This window comes from Equus quagga, chromosome 3, assembly GCF_021613505.1.
Source record: "Equus quagga isolate Etosha38 chromosome 3, UCLA_HA_Equagga_1.0, whole genome shotgun sequence".
In the NCBI taxonomy this organism is placed as follows: Eukaryota; Metazoa; Chordata; class Mammalia; order Perissodactyla; family Equidae; genus Equus; species Equus quagga.
In genome coordinates, this window is record NC_060269.1 from 27,366,971 (window position 1) to 27,386,916 (window position 19,946).

The 19,946-nt window shown below is 37.7% G+C and overlaps 1 protein-coding gene across 3 annotated transcripts; it reads right to left on the bottom strand.

Moving 5' to 3' along the window:
- Positions 1-3,840: 3,840 nt before the first annotated feature.
- PCDH18 (protocadherin 18) lies at positions 3,841-17,336 on the bottom strand. 3 transcript variants are annotated; one of them, XM_046657365.1, is made up of 4 exons: positions 14,309-17,327; positions 13,419-13,507; positions 13,166-13,329; positions 3,841-5,789 (listed from the first exon to the last, which is right to left on the bottom strand). In XM_046657365.1, exons 1-4 carry the CDS (start codon positions 16,784-16,786, stop codon positions 5,122-5,124), a joined length of 3,399 nt encoding a protein of 1,132 aa, XP_046513321.1. In that variant the 5' UTR covers positions 16,787-17,327; the 3' UTR covers positions 3,841-5,121. The 3 variants fall into 3 exon arrangements, with proteins under 3 accessions (XP_046513321.1, XP_046513322.1, XP_046513323.1); XM_046657366.1 differs by having other exon boundaries at positions 13,419-13,504; positions 14,309-17,325; XM_046657367.1 differs by having other exon boundaries at positions 5,668-5,794; positions 14,309-17,336.
- Between the last annotated feature and the right edge of the window lie 2,610 nt (positions 17,337-19,946).

Sequence of the window (19,946 nt, forward strand, 5' to 3'; positions counted from 1 at the left end):
AATCTAAAACTCTGTCTAACATGAAAGTCTACTTCCAAAGGAAAAGTCTATGCTGCTTGTGTCTAGAATATTTTGCGGTTAGTTATTTTAAGCTGCAGAATGTAACTTTTAATAAAACAAGAATGTACCTGGGGCTTTTTGAAAGCTTTCCTTCATTTAGATAAAAGCACTTTGAAATGGAATACAGTTTGTAATATTAATTCCTCCTTCATTTGGGAGAGGTAGAAAGTCTGAATCTCTTACAGGCCATCCAACGACAGTGAAGGGGAGAGAGGATCTCCCAGAAGCTCATGCACTTTGGCACCACTTCCTTCCATGTCTGCGCTCCTGCGCAGGGAAAGTCCGCGAAAGGAGAAACATCTTCCCCAAAAATATTGCTTTGTTCTGCAGCTTCTTCCAAAGATCATTGAAGGTGGGAACAAAGAAGACACTAACATCTGATATTTTACCCTTCGCAATTTACTCACCTCTAGGGCTTTATGCGCTCAGTAATTGCCTATGTTATTTTTCTTTTCTTGGCAATAGACCCTTCTTGCTTAATATTCATTTTCTTTCACTTAACTTTGGCTTATAGGAAAATTCCAACCTCACCTTTCCCAGCTCAACCCTTAATACATAAAGAGGAGTGTTTTATATTTAGAAAAAACAATTTCCTCCCTCAATAAGTCAAGTTTTCCACAGTAGGGTCTCATAGGCACTCAAAAACATGCAATTTAAAACACAGAACAAAAGAAATGACCCTTTTGTTCTTAATTGTATAAATTTACACTTTCAATAAACTAGTATGAATCAGAGGAGCAAGGTTTACTGAGAAGGAAAAGGTATTAGTTTCATATCTCAAAATTATGATCGCTATTATATTAATAACAAAGAAAAGACATGGAAGACTGATAAAATCGAAGTGGTTATATAAAGAACTATATACATGCGGACACTTGGAGAAGCTTGCTATAAAATGTGAACAGTAGGATAAGTTATCAAGAAGGAGTACCATAAAATAAATAAATTGAAGAGATAAAATCTGAAAAAGCAAACAAGAATTAGGAGCAACTTGCAGAAGTCATAAAAGGAAATAGAAAACTATTATTTTAAAGTGCCAGGGTAGGATGTGTTATTGCAATTTTAAAAGTCAGGAAGTATGTAAATTTTGGTAGCAATTTTTGCAATGCCAGCTCCTCATAAACTTCTTTTAACAGCTCAACAAGTTGTATAAGCTAGAATATAATAAAAATATAACTAATGAGAAGGATAAACTATCATTTCCAGATCTATTGTACAGTGCTACCTATTTAATAATTTTTTTCACTTAGATTATATTAAAGGCCCTATTGTTTCTGGTATACAGAGTGGATATACTTAACTATGTCTCTGGTTTCACAGCTGAAGAATGAAACCACAATTTGGGCAATAAAGATTTTTTTCAATTGCAATGTAGTATTTTAGATATCTTTCGGTTGTTTCCAAATGGTGACTTACTATTTGCTCTAGGAACTAACCTGAGTGAGATAAATCTTCAGTGGCCCAAATAGCCTAATTTATTAAATTAAAACTTTGTAAGCACATAAAATTATTTCTATCATTCACAATTAGAGACATCCTAATATATTAAAAATGATTACAATCAGGATGGCATCTTATATGTTCACAATTTATAAGACAGCTTATAAATATAAGATAGCTTTGTTTTATTAATTTAACCTATGATTAAGGAAGTCAATACTCTGGCTTTTTTGAAATGTCTGCACTGTTTTTATTCTTTTTAAAACTCAACATAAATCTTTAAGACTTTCATATGGCTTGAATTTATTTTTATAGAGCAATATGCATTGCCTATTCAGAGTTCAGCATATCCCTAATCTTTGATACTCTGATGATAAGTTACCAAGATACATTGAATTGAAATGAAAACATCAAAACCTTCTCAATGGTTTGGCAAATTGCCTGGACTGTCTCAGATCAGTTCTATGAGTTCATGTGGGATTGAATGTTGCTATGTCAGGCAATACAATTTTCCCCCATACAATTAATTTTCAAACAGAGTCACAATTCTTTGAATTTTAATGTGCCAATAATTCAATTTGAGTTTTGAATATTTTTGGACTTTTGTTGGTATCAAAAGAATGAAACAAGGGGCTTGGCCCGATGACATAGTGGTTAAGTTCGGCACCCTCCCCTTTGGCCTAGGTTAACAGATTTGAATCCCTGGCGCAGACCTACACCACTCGTCCACTGCTCTGTGGTGGCGACCCACATACAAAATAGAGGAAGACTTGCACAGATGTTAGCTCAGTGCGAATCTTCCACAACCAAAAGAGGAAGATTGGCAACAGATGTAAGCTCAGTGCAAATCTCAGCAAAAAAAATAAATAAATAAAGAAACAAGGAAGCTAAGCTGATTTCCACAAATGAGACTTCTTTACTGACTCCAAGAAGACAGTAACTCACCCATCTTTTGCCTTAATAGATATCTATTGGTAAGTGGCAAATTTGATACACGTGTGAGCAGAGGTACAAGAATTTAAATGATAAACAAAGTTATAAGCCCCATCTCCTAAATTCCAAGAAAGAAATAAATGAAAATGAATACCAATGTTAATAACTTGTAAGAATTTGAAGGAAGCCAATTCTAATCATCTTATAAACAAGCATTTAAAAGAAAGATTTCTTAAGCAACAGATTCAGTGTTGAATTACATTTTTGGAAGATGATCCTTTAATCTGTTTATCATTGAAGAGCATTTAAAGGAAGCAAGTGGGGCCAAAGGGACTAGGAAATAATGAATGGAGAAAGGAATCTCCTTGATTTAAGTGCTTTTTGGTTGTTTCAAGCTGAGGAGGACATGGTATCAAAAAAGGGGGTAGAGAAATTTGAGGAGAGGTTAAGTCGCTATGATAGCACCAGACATTCTAGGTTTCACTAAGATAATATGACCTGTGAAAGAAAAAAGCAATTGCCCTAATATCTCCTTAACCCATGGGCATGGAAAACAATAATAAGTGGAGAAGGCTGGAGAAGCAAGGAGTTGGAGACACGGAATGCTTGCAACATACAATACGAACAATATACAAATGTTTTGTGTTTAATATAATACTGCATTTTATTTATTTCACATTATTCAAACATTGATTTCCTGCTTTGCTTCCTAAATTACTGTTAGTGTTTTAAATTAAGAGCAGTGGAGTTATGAAAGTCTTTTTCTTAATGATAATATGTATTGAAAGGAAGTGAATTTGAAAAGCAAAATGCTTTTAAATGTGGTTAGCATTTGTGTGTGCAATCTACTGAAAAATAAACTGAAATTTCAATGTAATTATAGTCCCTCCTATAAAGGAATATGTGCCTTTTGAAAGACATAACATCTATTTGATGTGGTACTCATTTGAGAATTAAAATATCTGAGTTTAGCCACTTTTAGGTTATTTAACTTTCCTAGTATTTCAATTCCCCACTAGTAAACCAAGGAGAATAATATTTTCACCTCTTGGAAACATTATAAGGGGACATTTTTCTTGACACAACTTAATACAAAATGTTATGAAGACTTTTTTCTTTTAATTTGAAAAATGTTTAAGTAGTTATTTGATTATTCTTTTTTCTTTACACCTCAAATACATTTAATTCTATAATCTACTGGGAATAAGGTAGACTACTTTCATTCCCACTACACGTCTCAAATTCATTCCTTTTCCATTTTGTTTTTCTTGTTTGCCAAGCCAGCTGAATGTTCCTTCTTATTCCAAAGCCAAAGACGCATTATCCTCTCATGAAGGGCAGGCTTCAAGCAAAGCTTTCGAACGTATATGTAGGAAAAGGTCTCTGATTTATGGACAGTTCTCTAGCTTTACTTTAATTTTCCTTTTATTTTCATTGACAGTAAAATTTTCTGAGAGTACAATCAAGATAGTGTATTCATAGAAATAACATTAATTGAAGCTTCGTCATAAATGAGAACGGTCATAATCACGATCTCCCTTACCAAGGCATTCCACACAGAGAAATAACAGCACAATAAATAAAGAATGTCTCATTTATCACACAAATAAAACAGAATTGCAATAACAAAAGTGTGATTTTATAAATGTTCTTACACTAAAAATAAAAGCAAAAATATAAAATCATGCACTGGAGACAAAAGCTAAAAGTGAATAGTTATAGCAAAAACATTGCAAAAGATAAAAATGTTCAAGTATTGTGAGAGGAGAGGGGAAAATTCCAATAAAACAGTTTCAGAATAAATCAATGATATTTACTACCCTAGGACGGACACTGACAAAACTGTCTTTGCCCATTAATACTTGACGCTGTTAGAATGCATACTGCCATCCATTTAAGGGACAGATTCCATTTCCTTGGAGCATGTCTGCTGTTACAAGGTTGGAATGAAATTTATTGTTTACCTTGATTATAAATAGACAATAACACTTTAGGAGAAATATTCTCAAGAATACGCCAGAGTGAAGCCTTGCAATAGTGGGGGCCTAGGAGTTAGGAAACATTCACTCTCGTACTATTTTCATCATTGTCTGTGAAAGATACTTCTCAGTCCTGAAACAAAATTTCACCTCATATTTCAATTTTGCTGTTGAGTAGAACTAGCAGAACTAGCAGAAAACAGTAAAAATAATAAAAATAGTAATAATAAAATAGTTTAACATTTTCTTTGACGCGGAATTTTTAAAAAGTATTGAAAAAGAAGTTGCATCACTTAATGGAACTAAGAATTATATAATGCTTTAGTGGGGTTCTTTCTACAGCATAACAATTTCTTTCCCAACATAACTAATCTAAGCAGTGCTCTTATACTTTGTGGTTGAATAGCATATCGGATTTGAACAGTGGCTAGTTTCTACATGATTAGGAAAGATATGTTTGTCATGGGAGTAAAAAAATAAAATTTGTCTGTTAAATTACACATAAATATAAGGTACAAATGTATTTTTAAAATACAGATTAAAATAATCACACTTGCATTGTGTACATACGAAAATACAGTATTTAATATTCAATATACACACACACATTTATGATAAATGTAACTATTTGGCAATGCCAGTTCTTTCAGGGTTCTCTCTGTCCCCTATTTCCATATATATGGAAACAAAAATGCTTTGCTAAACTCTCCTAGCTCTGGCGGACATCCTGGAGCAGTTTGTTAATCTCAGCCACTAGCTCACTGGCATCCATGAGTTCATGTTTCCCGTCGTTGAGGTGGTTGAGCACATTGTCAAAATCATCTTCTTCATAATTTTCAGGGATCTCCTCCATGGCCGGCAGCCATTTTGAAGAAGGTTGCACACTGGAATGAGTTCCAAGTGGGGGCCCAGAGTTGGTGGTGGGATTTTGAAAATGTGTACTGGCTGCCCAGGCCGCCACCCCTTGTGGGTAACCCACAGTCTTGGCTGGCAAAGGTCCCTTCCGGCGTTCCAGAGAGTTGGACCGATCCATCTCACTGCACTCAGAATAGGTGTCCAGGGAAGGGGGTAAGAGGCGCTGGAACACGCTGCTCATTTCCGAAAGCAGAGAAGATGTGCTGTTATCTCCAGAGTCCTCATCGTTTGGGGAGTCCTTCCCAAAAGTGGAGAAACTCTTCTTCTTCTCACCAGAGTCTGCAGGCTGGGCGTCATCTTCAAGACTCTGATGTGGATGCTGCTGCTGGGGCTGTGCTGGGAATTCTTCCCCCGGAATGAACATGTTACTCCTATAGTCAGAGGATGGTGAGGGCAGCGGCGGCATCCAGCACTGGTCAGAGTGTCCCAGGACTCTGCACTCCTCCGTGCAGAGCCTCATAGCTGCACTCAAGGAAAACAGTGGGGATTCATTATTATACTTAGCATGACTCAAAATGATAGAAAAATTGTGCTTGTATTTTTTAAAAAACAGAATGAGACAAATTTAAACTACTATGATACTAACCAGCTATTTTACTCACTACGTGGACTACAATTAAGATTTTAATTTGAATGCCGGTTGTATGGCCCTCTATAAGTCATGTCTGTTCATGTATTATTTTTTCTTATCAAATAAGTAAAGGAGGATTATGACTCATGTACTTCTCAGGAATATCATTTCTGCTACTCAAGTACAGAGAAAATGGATTGATAACTTATACATGAGAATGGTGGAAAGGAGCTAAGGTGTGGGTGATGAAATATTTGCTAAACATAAATTCTAAAAAAAAAAAAGCTGTAAGGTGAAATATATAATTTTAGAATTCCACAAGATAATCCTGGAGTAATACCTTTGAGTAACTTTCTAGATATTGAGGTCTACCCGACCTACTTTACTTTTAATAGAGCACTGAGGATATAATAAGCTTGAAGCTCATTATACTTATTAATCTCTCTTAAAGGTATTCTTGATTATTTACTGACTTGTTATTTACAATAGCAGTGTAAAGTATTCTCAACTACCAGGCATCAGTAGTTACCCAGTTAAGAAGCCTTCTTTTAAAGGCTTGAAATTCAAATGAATGGAAAAATCATCAATAGATGAAAAACATGAAATACCCATTGGCTAGTTCTTCCAGATATCACGATGCCATATTGGAATGTGAGTTGCCACACTCAGAGGAAATAATATGATACGAGAAAAGCAGAAAAAGAAAGAGGGGAACAAAATCTCTAAGTTTAGCAAACACAATGACTAAACTACATACCAATTAGGAAATGCAAAGATGTAAAAGATAGTCCACAAATCATCTCTCTCTTTCAACGACAATTAAGTCTCTTCAATATTATGATTTCGTTTTAGAGCAAATGACAGAATGCAGAAAATGCAAAGTAATTATTAGATGTGAATGAAAACTGGATTGACATCAGCATACCTATATATTCAGAGCTAAGTCTGTAGATCTGGCTACTTATGAAAGATTTCTCTTCCTCTCAAATTATTGTTAGAAAGGATGACTCTTGAGCAATGCCAAATCTCTTGTCAGTGGACGTAAGTGTCTATTGTGTTGACTGCTGAATCTCCAGCCCTGAGTGAAGTGTCTGCATAGAATAGGCATTCACTACATATTTTCTAATCATCAGGAAAATTTAAGTCAAAACCACAATGAAATATTACCTCAAACCTGTCAGGACTGTTATAAAAAACAAAAATAACAAGTGTTGTTGAGGATGTAGAGAAACTGGAACCGTTGTACAAATGGGAATGCAAAATGGTATAGCCGCTATGGAAAACAATACAGAGGTTCCTCAATAAATTAAAAATAAGACTACTGTATTACCCAGAAATTCCACTTCTAGGTATTTATCCAAAAGAATTGAAATCAGGATCTCAAAAAGCTATTAGCACTCACCTGTTCACCTCAGCACTATTCACCATAGCCAAGATGTGAAAACAAACTTAAATGTCCACTGACAGATGAATGAAGAAAATGTGCTATATGCCTACAATGAAATATTATTCAGCCTTAACAAAAGAAGGAAACTCTGAAATACGTGACATCATGGATGAACCTTGAGGACATTATGCTTAGCAAAATAAGCTAGTCGCAGAAGGACAAATACTGCATGATTCCACATATATGGGGTATCTAAAATGGTCAAATTCGTAGAATCCAGGAGTGGAATGGTGGTTACCAACTGTTGGTTGGATAGGGTGATGGGGAATTGTTAAGCAACAGGCATAAAGTTTCAGTTAAGCAAGATGAATAAGTTCTAGAGATCTGTTGTACAACATTGTTTCCATAGTTAAGAATACTGTATTATACAGTTAAAAATTTGTTAAGCAGGTAGATCTCATGTTAAGTGTTCTTATACTACAAAAGTACTTTTAAAAAAGATTGATGTACAAAAAAAAAAAAAAGAAAAGTAAGGAGCAAATGTTACCTTTCAAAAAGGAGCAGGAAAGGACTTGGTTAGGTGGGGAAATCACTGGTCTTCATCGCTTGAACCTTTGAGATAATACCTCATCAATTCTGGACCTAAATTCTCTTTTTTTTTTTTTTCCTGATCAGGAAGATTGTCCCTGAGCTAACATCTGTGCCAGTCTTCCTCTATTTTATATGTGGGATGCTGCCACAGCATGGCTTGATGAGTGGTGTGTGGGTCCGTGCCCAGGACCTGAACCTGTAAACCCTGGGCCGCTGAAGCAGAGTGTGTGAACTCAACTACTACGCCACTGGGCTGGTCCCTGGACCTTAATTCTTAATAGAGAATGGGATAAGCCGAGAAACAAAAATGGAGCAAGAATTGTGAGTGAAAAAAAAGTCTGATTGCTAGGAAAGCTAAAAATACAAAGTAGGGAAAAATGCAGAGAGTGTGTGAATATCGATTCTGTGAGAATCACTGTGGGGTAAAAGAAAGAGGGCGAATATCAAGAATCATTGTGTAATTTTACTATGAAGAAAAGTTAAATTTAAATAAGGAAGGATGACTAAAGAATAAAAGCGTGGTTAGAGATGCTGACTTCATGCATTACTACTCTTTGGAAATATTTACCAATTTTTGTTCATCATTTAATGTGGACAAAACCAAAAAGAGTTGAAAGTAACTGGAATAGCTTAATAGCAATGAGGTTTTCTCAGCAGTGAAATAACTATCAAAGTGGTAAAGCATTGTTTCCCTAATTCCCGGAGTCTCTGAAAATGGAAAGGAGACCTGGCTATATTGTCTTACTCACATCCTGTTGGAAGGAAGGGGAGCAGACCTGATGCCACCTCTTCATTTGTTTTCTGGCCTTTCTGTGGGAAGGACTTGATTGTTTGATTGGCTCTGTCTTGTTTTAATGTTTAATGGCAAGAGGGAATAAAAGGAAAATTACATTGGCTCCTACGGCTCCTGAGCATGATCAACCTTCTAGAGAATTGAATACACTGAAAGTAATCAACAATACAATCTGGATGATTAAAATGACAGGTCATGTTCAAAAATAATTTTAGTCATGGGGATTTTTTAAATAGGGAATGCTATTTTACAAGTTCACATAAACAAATGGGGCTTTACTTATAAAATAACAAATTAACATAAAATTTTAAAATTCTGAAAATATGAAAAATTAAAGAAAGGCTAATGGAGAGAAGGGTGGCAAAAATAATAGAGATGAAAGAGCAGTGGTGCAGAGGAGGGCATTTCTCAGTTTCACTGATATTGTCAACCTTTTCCCTGGAGACTCAACTGTGTGAAAACATTCTCAGAGTATGTAATTCAGCATCACAGATGTTCCATCCCATAGCCAAGGAATCTGGACTTGCTGGCAAGTGGTGCAAGTGGCTAATCTTTCTGTCACTCCTTCAAAGCTCCGCCAGGTGGTATAGTTCCTCTGCGGAGGGGAAGACTCCTTTCCGACTACAAGCTGAGAACTCTTCTTTCCCACTACGTGACTATCGATTTCGTCACTGTACTATGCCTCATGGGTAGGGCAGGAAGCAAGCATCAAATATGTGAAGAAAAATGTCTGTCTAACTTCCATCAAGCCATTGGTCACTGGGTGATCAATCACTTACCTATTAAGAGCCTTCTATATGTGAAACACTATGATAGCTCCCTGCCCTCAGACGGTTTCAGTGTAGTTCTGAGTCATGGGTGCCACATGCCCAAAGTGTCAAACTATATGATGCTGAGGGCATGTCGAGAAAAGAAGAAAGAGTAGAGGAGGAGGCCGAAGTAGTTAAAGAAAGAGCAGCATGAAACAAACTCTGACAGGTTAAACAGGATTTGGACAGACAAAGTGAAGAGAAGCCAGTTTTTCATATAGAAGGACGTCATGGGCAAAGGATTGGGGTGTTAAATGAAGAGACGACCCTGCCTATTGCAAAAGACAGAAAAAAGCCCAAACTGAAAGTTAATAAACTAGCAGTGGATTTCACTGGCTTTGGCATGCCAAGATAAATAGTTGAATTAGGTGTTGCTGGGCAACAAAAGTCAATTATTGATTTTGAACCAAAAAATGTGAATTAAAATGTTCTGAGAAAATTGTTCAAGCTGCACAAAGAAAAGAACGACCAGAGAGTGAATATCAGCTCGTATGCTGGTGTGGTCAACCAGCCATGGAAGAAACGCCGGAAGTAGGAGACCAGCCATGAGAATGGAGAGAAAATGGAATTAAAGAGGAATGCTTAAGTTAAGTAATCACAGATGCCAGACTGATGAAAAGTGGAATGAGCTCAGTCAAGATGGACTATCACAAAAACATCCTGGTGCAGCTAATACATTGGGAAAACAGAGATTTGCAGGAATATTTGTAGTACTGTAGTTTAAAGTTGAATGAGTAAGGAAGAAAGTATGTTGACAAACATGAGCCAACAGACAAAAATGCGTTCTGATTTAACTGCTCAGAATACTGGATATTTCTGTGGGAATAAATAGAAGGAACGACCAGAAATGACCCTGTTGGCAGGCAGTGCGACATAACATAATCTATATTTGATCACAGTCTAATGCAGAAAAACAGTTTGAATAAGACACTTAAGTTCTAAAAATATTCATGCTTTAGAAAACTGCTCTGATTTCTGTTAATGGTATTCAGATGTGGACTCACATTTTTTTGTACTTGGGATATTTCCTGGGAATCTAAGTTTACAAAGCACAAGTTTTATACTCTAATGTGCTGCAGAAGCTGCCAGCGTGAATAATAAACCAGAATATGGGTGAAATATTAGCAGAATGATGGTCATAATTAAGGGACAGTTATCTCTGTATAGGTACTGAGTAGGCACATTTCTACCTATACTAGCCAAACGTGAAAAAAGCATAAAATATTTTATGGATCATTGGTGATTTCCTGGTGCTCTCTGTTTCCAGAATAGTTTCTACCACATCCCACATGGAGGCAGGTAGCTAGTAAGGCAGAGAGGCATCTACTGCAATACAATCTGTTGTAATGCAATGCCAGGCACCAGCAAAATAGCTCTCCCACCACTCAGATTCAGTATGGTTGTGTGAACATGAAACTGTTTTTTAAAAGATTGTCTATACATAAGTGGTGTTATTAAAGATAATATAAAAGTGGGCCTCTAACTTTGAAAAGAAATGTAACTTGGAAGGAGTCTAAACTCACTCACTAAACAAGACTCACTATGATTTAGAGTTTATCAATATCGACTTACTGTTTCCCCAATGTCTTTATTCTTTAACATTTATTTTTATTTTATTTTTTAAATTCAAGCCTTAGATAACTCTCCTGCCATGAATATATCTGGTAGTGGTAACTTTGAAAATACAAGAAAAAGTAGAAGAGGAGCCTTGCCCTTTTGAAAAAACAAAGACCATGACTGGCTATTAGAATTATACGATTTTTGAATTAAAAAGGATTTTAGGCATCATTTAGGCCCAGGAATGGCAAGGTTATCTAAGTAGGGGCAGTTATCTGCTTTTAACTATGCTGATAAATTAAAATTTCAATGAATAGACTTCATACAATTTTTAAAATCACTTACATAATACAATATTGATATTATACCATTATGTTACTTTCCTGTTTTAGGAAATAATGTGATTTGGGAAATCACATTATTCTAAATTAGGGATCGATATTCAAAATTAGAGTTCTGTCAGTAAAACAGAATCATAGAAAGTCAGCCAGCTCCTTCATTTCATGGATAACAATAATAAAACTGTCCTTGAGCAAGTTGTCTGAGGCCGCATGTATTCCGTTAGATTTTCAGAGATTTCTCCTTAAATTGATCTAAGTAGTCTATGAATTTAAAAAACCAAGACACCTTGGATGACTGTGTAAACACTGACTGTCATGGCCATTGCTCGTAGGCCTTCGGGCCACTAGAAGTCCTTTCCAGAAATGCATACTGTAATGATGCCATTAAGTAGACAGCTTTTAATAGTGTCATGGAGGGTAATAAGACTTTAGAATGTGAGAACAAATACGTCACTCAACTTATTTAAAAAAAAACCCAGAACCTGTTACATTATATTACTCTAAATAGATTAGTACTTAAGAGTATGAGAATTGGTTCAGATCTCACCTCTATCATGTACAAAATGCCTGATTTTGGACACATTTTTCAACTTTTATAAGCTTCAGTTTTCAAATCTAAAACAATATGAACACTACTGTTACTACCACCACCATTACTAATCCCAACCTCAAAGTCCTGGGGAAGTAACGTGGTACAGAACTCCTCAGCGGCCCGGAGTGAACACTGGGACGGGGTCGGGGGCTATTCCTGGGACTGCCCCAGCTGGCACTCCCACTGCTGTAGCTGCTGCCACCACCACAGCTGAACTGACAAGGGCTGGAGTTTCTATTTCCTGATTTCTCCTGAATTTCTGTGGCTCTCTGAAGCTCCCTCATGTCTACTTCTTAAACTCTCTTACTTATCTGTATTTAGAAAATAGATGTTCGGTGGGACTCAGATGGGTCATATAGTTTTGTTCTGCTTTTATTTATTGAATCACAGTCCTTTGATCAACATTCAGTGGAATTTAGAAACATAAGTAGCCGAAGGAACATTTCTGTGCTCCTGAGAGTTGATTTAATATTACAGGCTTTAGTAACGGGGTTGCTACAATGATGCAGTCAGTATTTACCAGTTGGTTCAGAGAGTTTCGACTGCACAATTAAAGAGACTCTAAGGAAAACGTGGCCCACAGTTTACTAGCATCTCCTCCATCTAGCTGTGTCCTTATAAAATCCGCTCTTGGACCCCTGTTCCTCTTCCATTACAGTGCAGACATAAAATGAAAGGTGGCACAAAAATTCTATGCTTACCACCTACAAAGATGCATTCTTTCTCCTATTTTTAGTGATTAAATTGTACCATTTCCTAGTGTATTTTAACCTCTGATTCTGTGAGTTGGTTCCCATCACAGGAAATGTGTCCTCCAAATTATAGTCTAGTTCACCACTAGGCACCAAAACGGGCTGTCTGAAGAAAAACAACCACCCAGTCATTTTATAGAGTTGCTCAAGAGTGTTCTATGGCAGCACTGGATGGGGTCGAAAGAAAAGTGGTGAGGTTTTTTATTCTCCTGTCCCCACTCCTTCCTTCTTGTTCTTTTAAGCTTACTCCTTCTCTATCAACTGCTTAATATGAATTTTAAGAAAATAATTTAAAAATGTTTCAGTTTCTGTTCATTGCTAATAGTGTGCAGATCACAGACACTTCAGTGCAAAGGATGAGAAGAATATAAGCATGGGAGAAATCTTTCACTTTACTGGCTTAGTAGATCTGAAAATAAGGATTTGTCTACCACTACCCTCTTACCTGCTGGAATTCTTCCATCTGTAAGAAACAGGTCGCTGAATCCTTCACCCAGCAGCCTGTCTATTGGAGAATCTCGCCCCAAATCATAATCACTGTCTCCTGCTTCACTGTCACCACGGCCACTGTCCTTCAAGCTAAATTTGTCCATGTCTTGAAGGGCATATCTAGAAAGATAAATCAGGCAAAGTATTGTTTTTACTCTTCAGCATTCATGCTATTGAGACTTCATAGGTAACACAAGGATAACTCATACCTATAGCTCCTGGAATATTTGTTTCCTCGAAAACTTGGCCTTGGCTGATATTGTCCCTGGTGAAGCATTGAAAGAAGCTGGGAGACCTGCTGGAAACCAAATAGACAGACCTGATTCCTGGAAACAAAACTCCAAAATACTCACACACTTTAAGCAAGGAACAACAGTTACTCACTATTTCATCCCAATAAGTTGAACATATTTTCTCTGTTTTAGAGATTTACATATGCTTGACTGTGGCAAATTAGGCAGCCAGCCACCAAATATAACTGAATATATCCCAGGGAGATTTGAGTGATCTAATACAACTGACATTTTTTTTTTTTTTTTGAAAGAGGACTCCTTTATAAATAACAGATTGATTTTCTTTTTTTTTATAGTTCAGATTAAAGTGATCAGTTAAAAAATGCATGGAAAATGCTGTAAAATACAACACTCTAAGACAGGAGGTTAAAATAATGTCAGAAAATTTTCAAAAGTTGAACAAATATAATATGCATTGAGATGCTATTCTGGAGGCCTCAGTTTTTGATTTTTCAGTACAGACCACAACTCTGAGCCTAAAGCAAGCCCCTTTACTTTTGGCTTCTAGTAGCTTATTCCGGAAAGTAAGGGGATTCTAATTAGATAGTCCTTTGCAAGCTGCACATCTACTTTTCAATATTATACACAGTACACGCAAGTAAATGCTTTAAGAAAAACTTTAAACAGTATGCTAAAGTGTGTATACTTGCTACATATACACATGTAACTTGTATCCTATTTAATTTGCATATTGTTCACGTTGCTACTTCTTAATGGAAACGTTTAAGAACTAACATAACACAGGCACAACTTCTGAACACTAACAGCTGACTTTGTCAGTGAACTGGTGCTGTGTGTGATCTTACCTCAACAGCAGGAGTGGCATGGGTGAGTTCTAAGGAGAAATTCTCTGGCACGTGGTTCGATGAGATTGTCACCAAACTGTTGAGAGACTGGTGACTGTTGTGACTCTGCCGGCTGCCCATTTGTCCTCTTTCTAAGGTAGGAGATGAAGATGGAGACGATCTGTGATGAGCTCTGATGGGCAGAGTGCCATTTATGGTAGGCACCAATGTAATGTCCCCTTTGTGAATCTGCCTGGATGGTCTTTTGGGGTGGTGCTGGTAAGTGGATTCTGCTACCCTGCAGTTGTAGGATCTAGTATCTTTCTTTTCTCGGTTACACCTCGTTGCGAACAGCACCATAATAACCAACAACACTGCACAAATTGCTCCTAAGGAAATAATTATAATCATGGAGACATCCAAAGATGCCTGGCTTACTGAGGTCATTGCTGTACTTGTCACTGACTCCGCATATTCAAGGATCATGCACTTCAGAAGGACTTTGGTATGCAGCTGAGGATTGCCTTTGTCCTGGATGACAACTGAGAGCTCCCATTCTGTGTAGGGAACAGATTCCATGCTCACATTGGTATGGATGTCACATGACCGGGGATCAATTACAAAGATATTCTCCTCATTACCTGCTACTATGGAGCAGCTGAGTTCAGCATTTGCACCAGAGTCTCTGTCAATTGCCCTTATTCTTGTGACATGAAAGCCACTGTCAGCCCCTTTGGGGATGGGGATTTCTGCAGTATTATTGCGCAGTGTAGGCCCTATAACCACAGGGACATTATCATTTTCATCAATGATGGTAAGCACAACTGTAGTATTGCTTACAAGTTGCTTCGGACTTCCTCCATCTCTGGCTTCGACCACAAAAGTGATCTGACTCACTTCTTCATGATCAAAGATTCTGAGGGCATAAATGGCTCCATTAGATGGGTCAATAGTTACATATGTAGTTATGGAACTTCCTAGGATAAAACTCTCCAAAATGGTATATGTAACTTGTCCATTTTCCCCAAGATCAGGATCTGTGGCTGTAACAGTTGTGATATACGCCCCAGGCGAGTTATTCTCCGAGATTGCAAATTCATATCGACTTCTCTGGAAGTGGGGTGGATTGTCATTTATATCATTGATTTGAACAGTAAAATGTTTTACTGTAGAGAGACTGGGTGTCCCCTTGTCCTCAGCGATTACAGTCAAGCTGTATTCAGACCTCTTTTCTCTATCCAGTGTGGCATTTGTCAAGATTAAATAATTGTTTTCATAAGTCTTTTGAAGTTTAAAGTGACCATGTCCATGAAGCTTACAAACGATTTCTCCATTCAGCCCAGAATCTTTGTCCTGAACCCTGACTAAAGCAACAAATGTGTCAATAGGATCCCCTTCAAAGATGTAAGATATTTCTTCTTTTCCAGGGGACATGAGGTTTATGTTTATTTCCGGTTTATTGTCATTAACATCCACAACCTTAATTACAATCTTGCAATGAGCTGGGATTGAATTCGGACCCAGATCTTGAGCCTGAACGTCAATCTCATAGGATTTGGTGATTTCATAATCCACTTGCTTGAAAAGAGTCAAATGTCCTCTCTCTGAATCAATTTTAAAAGTCTCTATAATTTTAGGAGACACATGACTGCTGAAGGAATATACAATTTTCCCATTAGCGCCCTCATCTGGATCAGTGGCATTCAGATCTAGGAGCAAAGTGCCAACCGGGGAGTTTTCTAAGAGTTGTATTATATAAGACTGCTGCTCAAAAGCAGGGCTGTTGTCATTGGAGTCTGAAATGCTGATTTTCAGAATGGATGAGCCAGACCTCTGAGGCACCCCCATGTCTGAGGCAGTAAGCTGAAGCTCATAGCTCGACTTCAGCTCCCGATCCAGCTCTCTCACCACTATGAGTTCTGCATACTTGGCTCCATCAGTCCTGGTCCGAACCTCAATATTAAAAAGATCATTGGCAGAGAGAGAATATGTGTGGAGGGAATTTTCCCCAACATCTGGATCAAATGCACTGTCCAGGGGGATACGAGTCCCCACGGCTGCACTCTCTGATATCTCAATAGGTATGAGAGATCTTGAAAACTGGGGAGAATTGTCATTAATATCCAGCACTTCGACTTCAATATGGAAAAGCTGCAGATGCTCAGTGGGCAGAGTGATCACATCAAACTCAATGGAACAGTTCAAGTTTTTCTGGCATAGTTGTTCACGGTCAATTTTAGCCCCTATGCTGATTTCCCCATTATCCTCATTTACTACAAGTAGAGGAGAATTTCCCCTTTGCATGGCTCGAAAACGAACAGTGGAAGGATTCGGTAGCTTAACTAAAACATCAGCCACATCCTCAGATAGTCTTGCAATTACTGATCCAACCCTCTGCTCCTCATAAATCCTGTATTTCAAATTCTTGCTCAGTACCTCGGCGTTGAAAGATACCATCAGGATTGCAAAAACGAATCTAAAGTGCATTTTAGCATTCATTTGGTACACCGGTCAGTCTATTTGATTCCTCTCACAGAGCAAGTTAAAACAGCCAAGCAATTCACTCAACTTCCTTTGGCAACTTAAAGCTAAGCGACATTTGGTACTTGAAACTTGAAAGCGTCTCTTAATAACACAGCACAGTAATTAACAGCTCGCAAACTTTTGTTTTATACACACCCACCGTGTCACGACTTCCAGATATTACCGGCATGGAGTCCGATCCTTGCATTTGTTTAGCTGTTTGTCCTCTTTGCAGGCAGACGTGTCACCTCCGCGTTTTCCCCCTCGTGTCGTAGGAATCCATCTATTGTAGGGTGCCGGCGGAGTCTGCAGTGGCTCTTTCCGGAGCGATTCTTTCTCCCTTTCTCTGCTCGGCTGCAGACTAAACACCCGTGATTGCTGACTCCAGTCTAAAATCTGTACAACTTCACTTCAACTCAGACAAAGCTCTCTTGCCCGGCGTGTGTTGAATCGCTTCCAGCCAATCAGCGTACTTCCAAATCAAAAGCTGATGGAGTCCCCAAAGCCAGGGCGGACGAGAAAGGAGGGTGGGAGAGGGAAAGAGACTGAGAGGAGGAAGGCGGGGGCCGGGGGTTCGAGGAGAGGAGGAGTGGGGGCTGGGGAAGGAGGATGGGAGCAGCTCCTTGACTGCTCCTCCCTTCCTCCTCCCCACTCCCCCTCCTCCCTCTCATCTACTGCATTCACTTTCTCTGAGCGTGCCACGACAAAGGGGAGACAAATTACAGAAGAAAAACTTTAAATCAACTTCTGGTCGCCTTTATTTATACGGCATTTTAAATTGTTCTGGTTTTCCTAATTGCCCTTTCTTCTTCCACAAACATGTAATCGCCTTGCTTTCCGTAGTCTTTAAGTACTGGTTTAACTTAAAATACCTCTAAGTGCATTTTGTTGGTGGAGGAATTTAATAAAATTTGAAAACTTGCTTCTAATTATGCTTCTCAGGCCGCCTCCTTCCCCTCCCCCTCTGTAAATACTTGGGTCTTTCTCCTTCTGGGAGCACAAGCAGATTTTCTTGGGGCTCTGTTTTAAAGAACGGAACAAGTAAAAAGGTTCCATTTTTTTGTTTTTCTTTCATCGTTATTCTTTGAAGATAAGAAAAAGGTTATTTTCCAGTCTTGATTTCTCTTAATTAGCAAGATTTAAAGGAACACCTTAGGATTTGAAACTAATTAACAATATAGTTCTACCTTAAATCTCTCCTTGCCTTGAGTTTGGGCAAAATGATATTTCTTTGTCCTATACTTCAAAAAATCTTATTTACCTTGAGTAAAAGACATTTCATGCTTTAGCATGCCTGATTCTGCCACAGGGTACTATCTATACACCGTGAATCTTCACAATGAATACTGGGGGTACGTGGACGCGATAGTTTACAAGTCAATTCTTTATAATATATGTATTATTTATGCAAACACTTTTCAGATATGTATTTTAAAAACCCACAGCTTGTTTACATTGAAGAATAAAATGCCTGAGTTGAAAATTGCATTTTGTGTGCATCAAAATGCTAGGAAATGTGGGAGGCTTGTGCTCTATCCAGGTCACAGAAACTGATATGGTATTCTTATTTGAAAATATGATTATTTATGATGTTCTTTCTGCTCTGCAATTCCTTTTATCATCGTGGCTCTATTCTCGCTGCTTTTTTTTCATACCTCTTGCATTATTCCTCAGCTGTCTTCATATACTTGCATATTTGCTGTTTCACATAATCTCCCTGTCACTTTTTTTCCATTTATTTTCTCCCACTTTCTATTTTGCCCCCCAGAAACATATTAAAAAAAGTAATTTTCTGATTTTTCCACTTTGCTTACTCTCAGCAGAGCTCGGCAAAAGTCACTAAGAAGGTTCTTTCCAAAAAGGAAAGCAGAGTCGTCTCAGCATGAACTCTCCTCCTTTTTAGGCGTTCAAAAGCATTTTATAAGCCATTGTCTTTTTCTCCCCCTCCAGAAACCAGCACTGTGTGGCAAATTGTGCAGAATAGAAATGCCTATAATGAATGCATTTAGGACTGGGTCACGCTGATGAACATTCTGCCCCCATGAATAATACTGTTTTACACGTTTGTAGCCCTTTCAACTTGCTGATCCCCAAACCCTATAGGCAAACCAGAAAAACCACCACAACCAACTAGGACGTTAAAAACCCATAGCCATCTGGCCTAGGTCTCTAACAATCTGAGCCAATAATTATATCAATTCAGGCTTTAGTGAACCCCTTTGCAAACACCAAAAGAGCAAAGAAAGGAATTAGTGACCATTCAAAGTTGGGGTGAAAATTCAAAGGAGGTCTAATTCCATTCGTTCTAGGAGAGTTTTCTTTGTGGATGATGAGTCTATCCCCCAAAAACTCGAAGAGCAATGGACTTGATTACCTTCATGTAGAGGACATTTTTTCCTAATGCTCAAAACATAAAAATAATTTTAAAATCTTTCTTTTATTTCTGACAGTGAGCTTGAACAGAGTTAATCATTGTGAAAAGAGCTTCAGATTAACTTACTGAAATATTTAAAATAGGTTGTAAATTAATAAATACTCATAAAGAATAAGTTTCTATGAGTAAGTCTTCAAAGAACTTGGAATCCTTTCAGGAGAAAGGCTTTTTTTACTTGTGGTATCGTTCTCATCAAATACCATCTCATTTTCAGCTTGACGAGCTCTCCCTGAGAAATTAAATATACTTCCTTAATAGTATTGTGCTTTTGACTTCTTCTTAGTATACACTACTCTGTTTTTCAAACTTGCTTTCCAAAAGTACAAAATAGAAAATAAATATTTTCTTTCACTTTTGATTAGTTACAGCAGTTCAAATGTTTATATTTGGTAGCCCTGAAAAGAAAATACTGAAAAAGCTTTCTCCTGTGTCATTTGCTATTTGAGAAAGGGTTTGTATGAGGAGAGAAAACAGATAAACTTCTGTCAGTTGTCAACTAAAGGTGATTTGATTGAACTTTCTCTTTCTTCTGAATTTTACAAAGCCATGAAGAAGGGTTAGACCCTCCAAAACAGCTTCTCAGACATCCTGTGAAGGAGAATTGATTGAATGGTCCTTAAAGTCCATCCACCTTTAATATGGCAGCCTTTGTTGACAAAGAAAGGAGATGGCTCCACTTCTTGAGGACTGTGGCATTCTGAG

Coding starts and splice junctions, on each gene's coding strand:
- PCDH18 (XM_046657365.1), bottom strand. CDS start 16,786: ATGAATGCTAAAATGCACTTTAGATTCGTTTTTGCAATCCTGATGGTA. Junction 13,508..14,308: donor ATGCCACTCCTGCTGTTGAG/GTAAGATCACAC, acceptor TTTGGTTTCCAG/CAGGTCTCCCAGCTTCTTTC. Junction 5,790..13,165: donor AGATGGAAGAATTCCAGCAG/GTAAGAGGGTAG, acceptor CCTTGAGTGCAG/CTATGAGGCTCTGCACGGAG.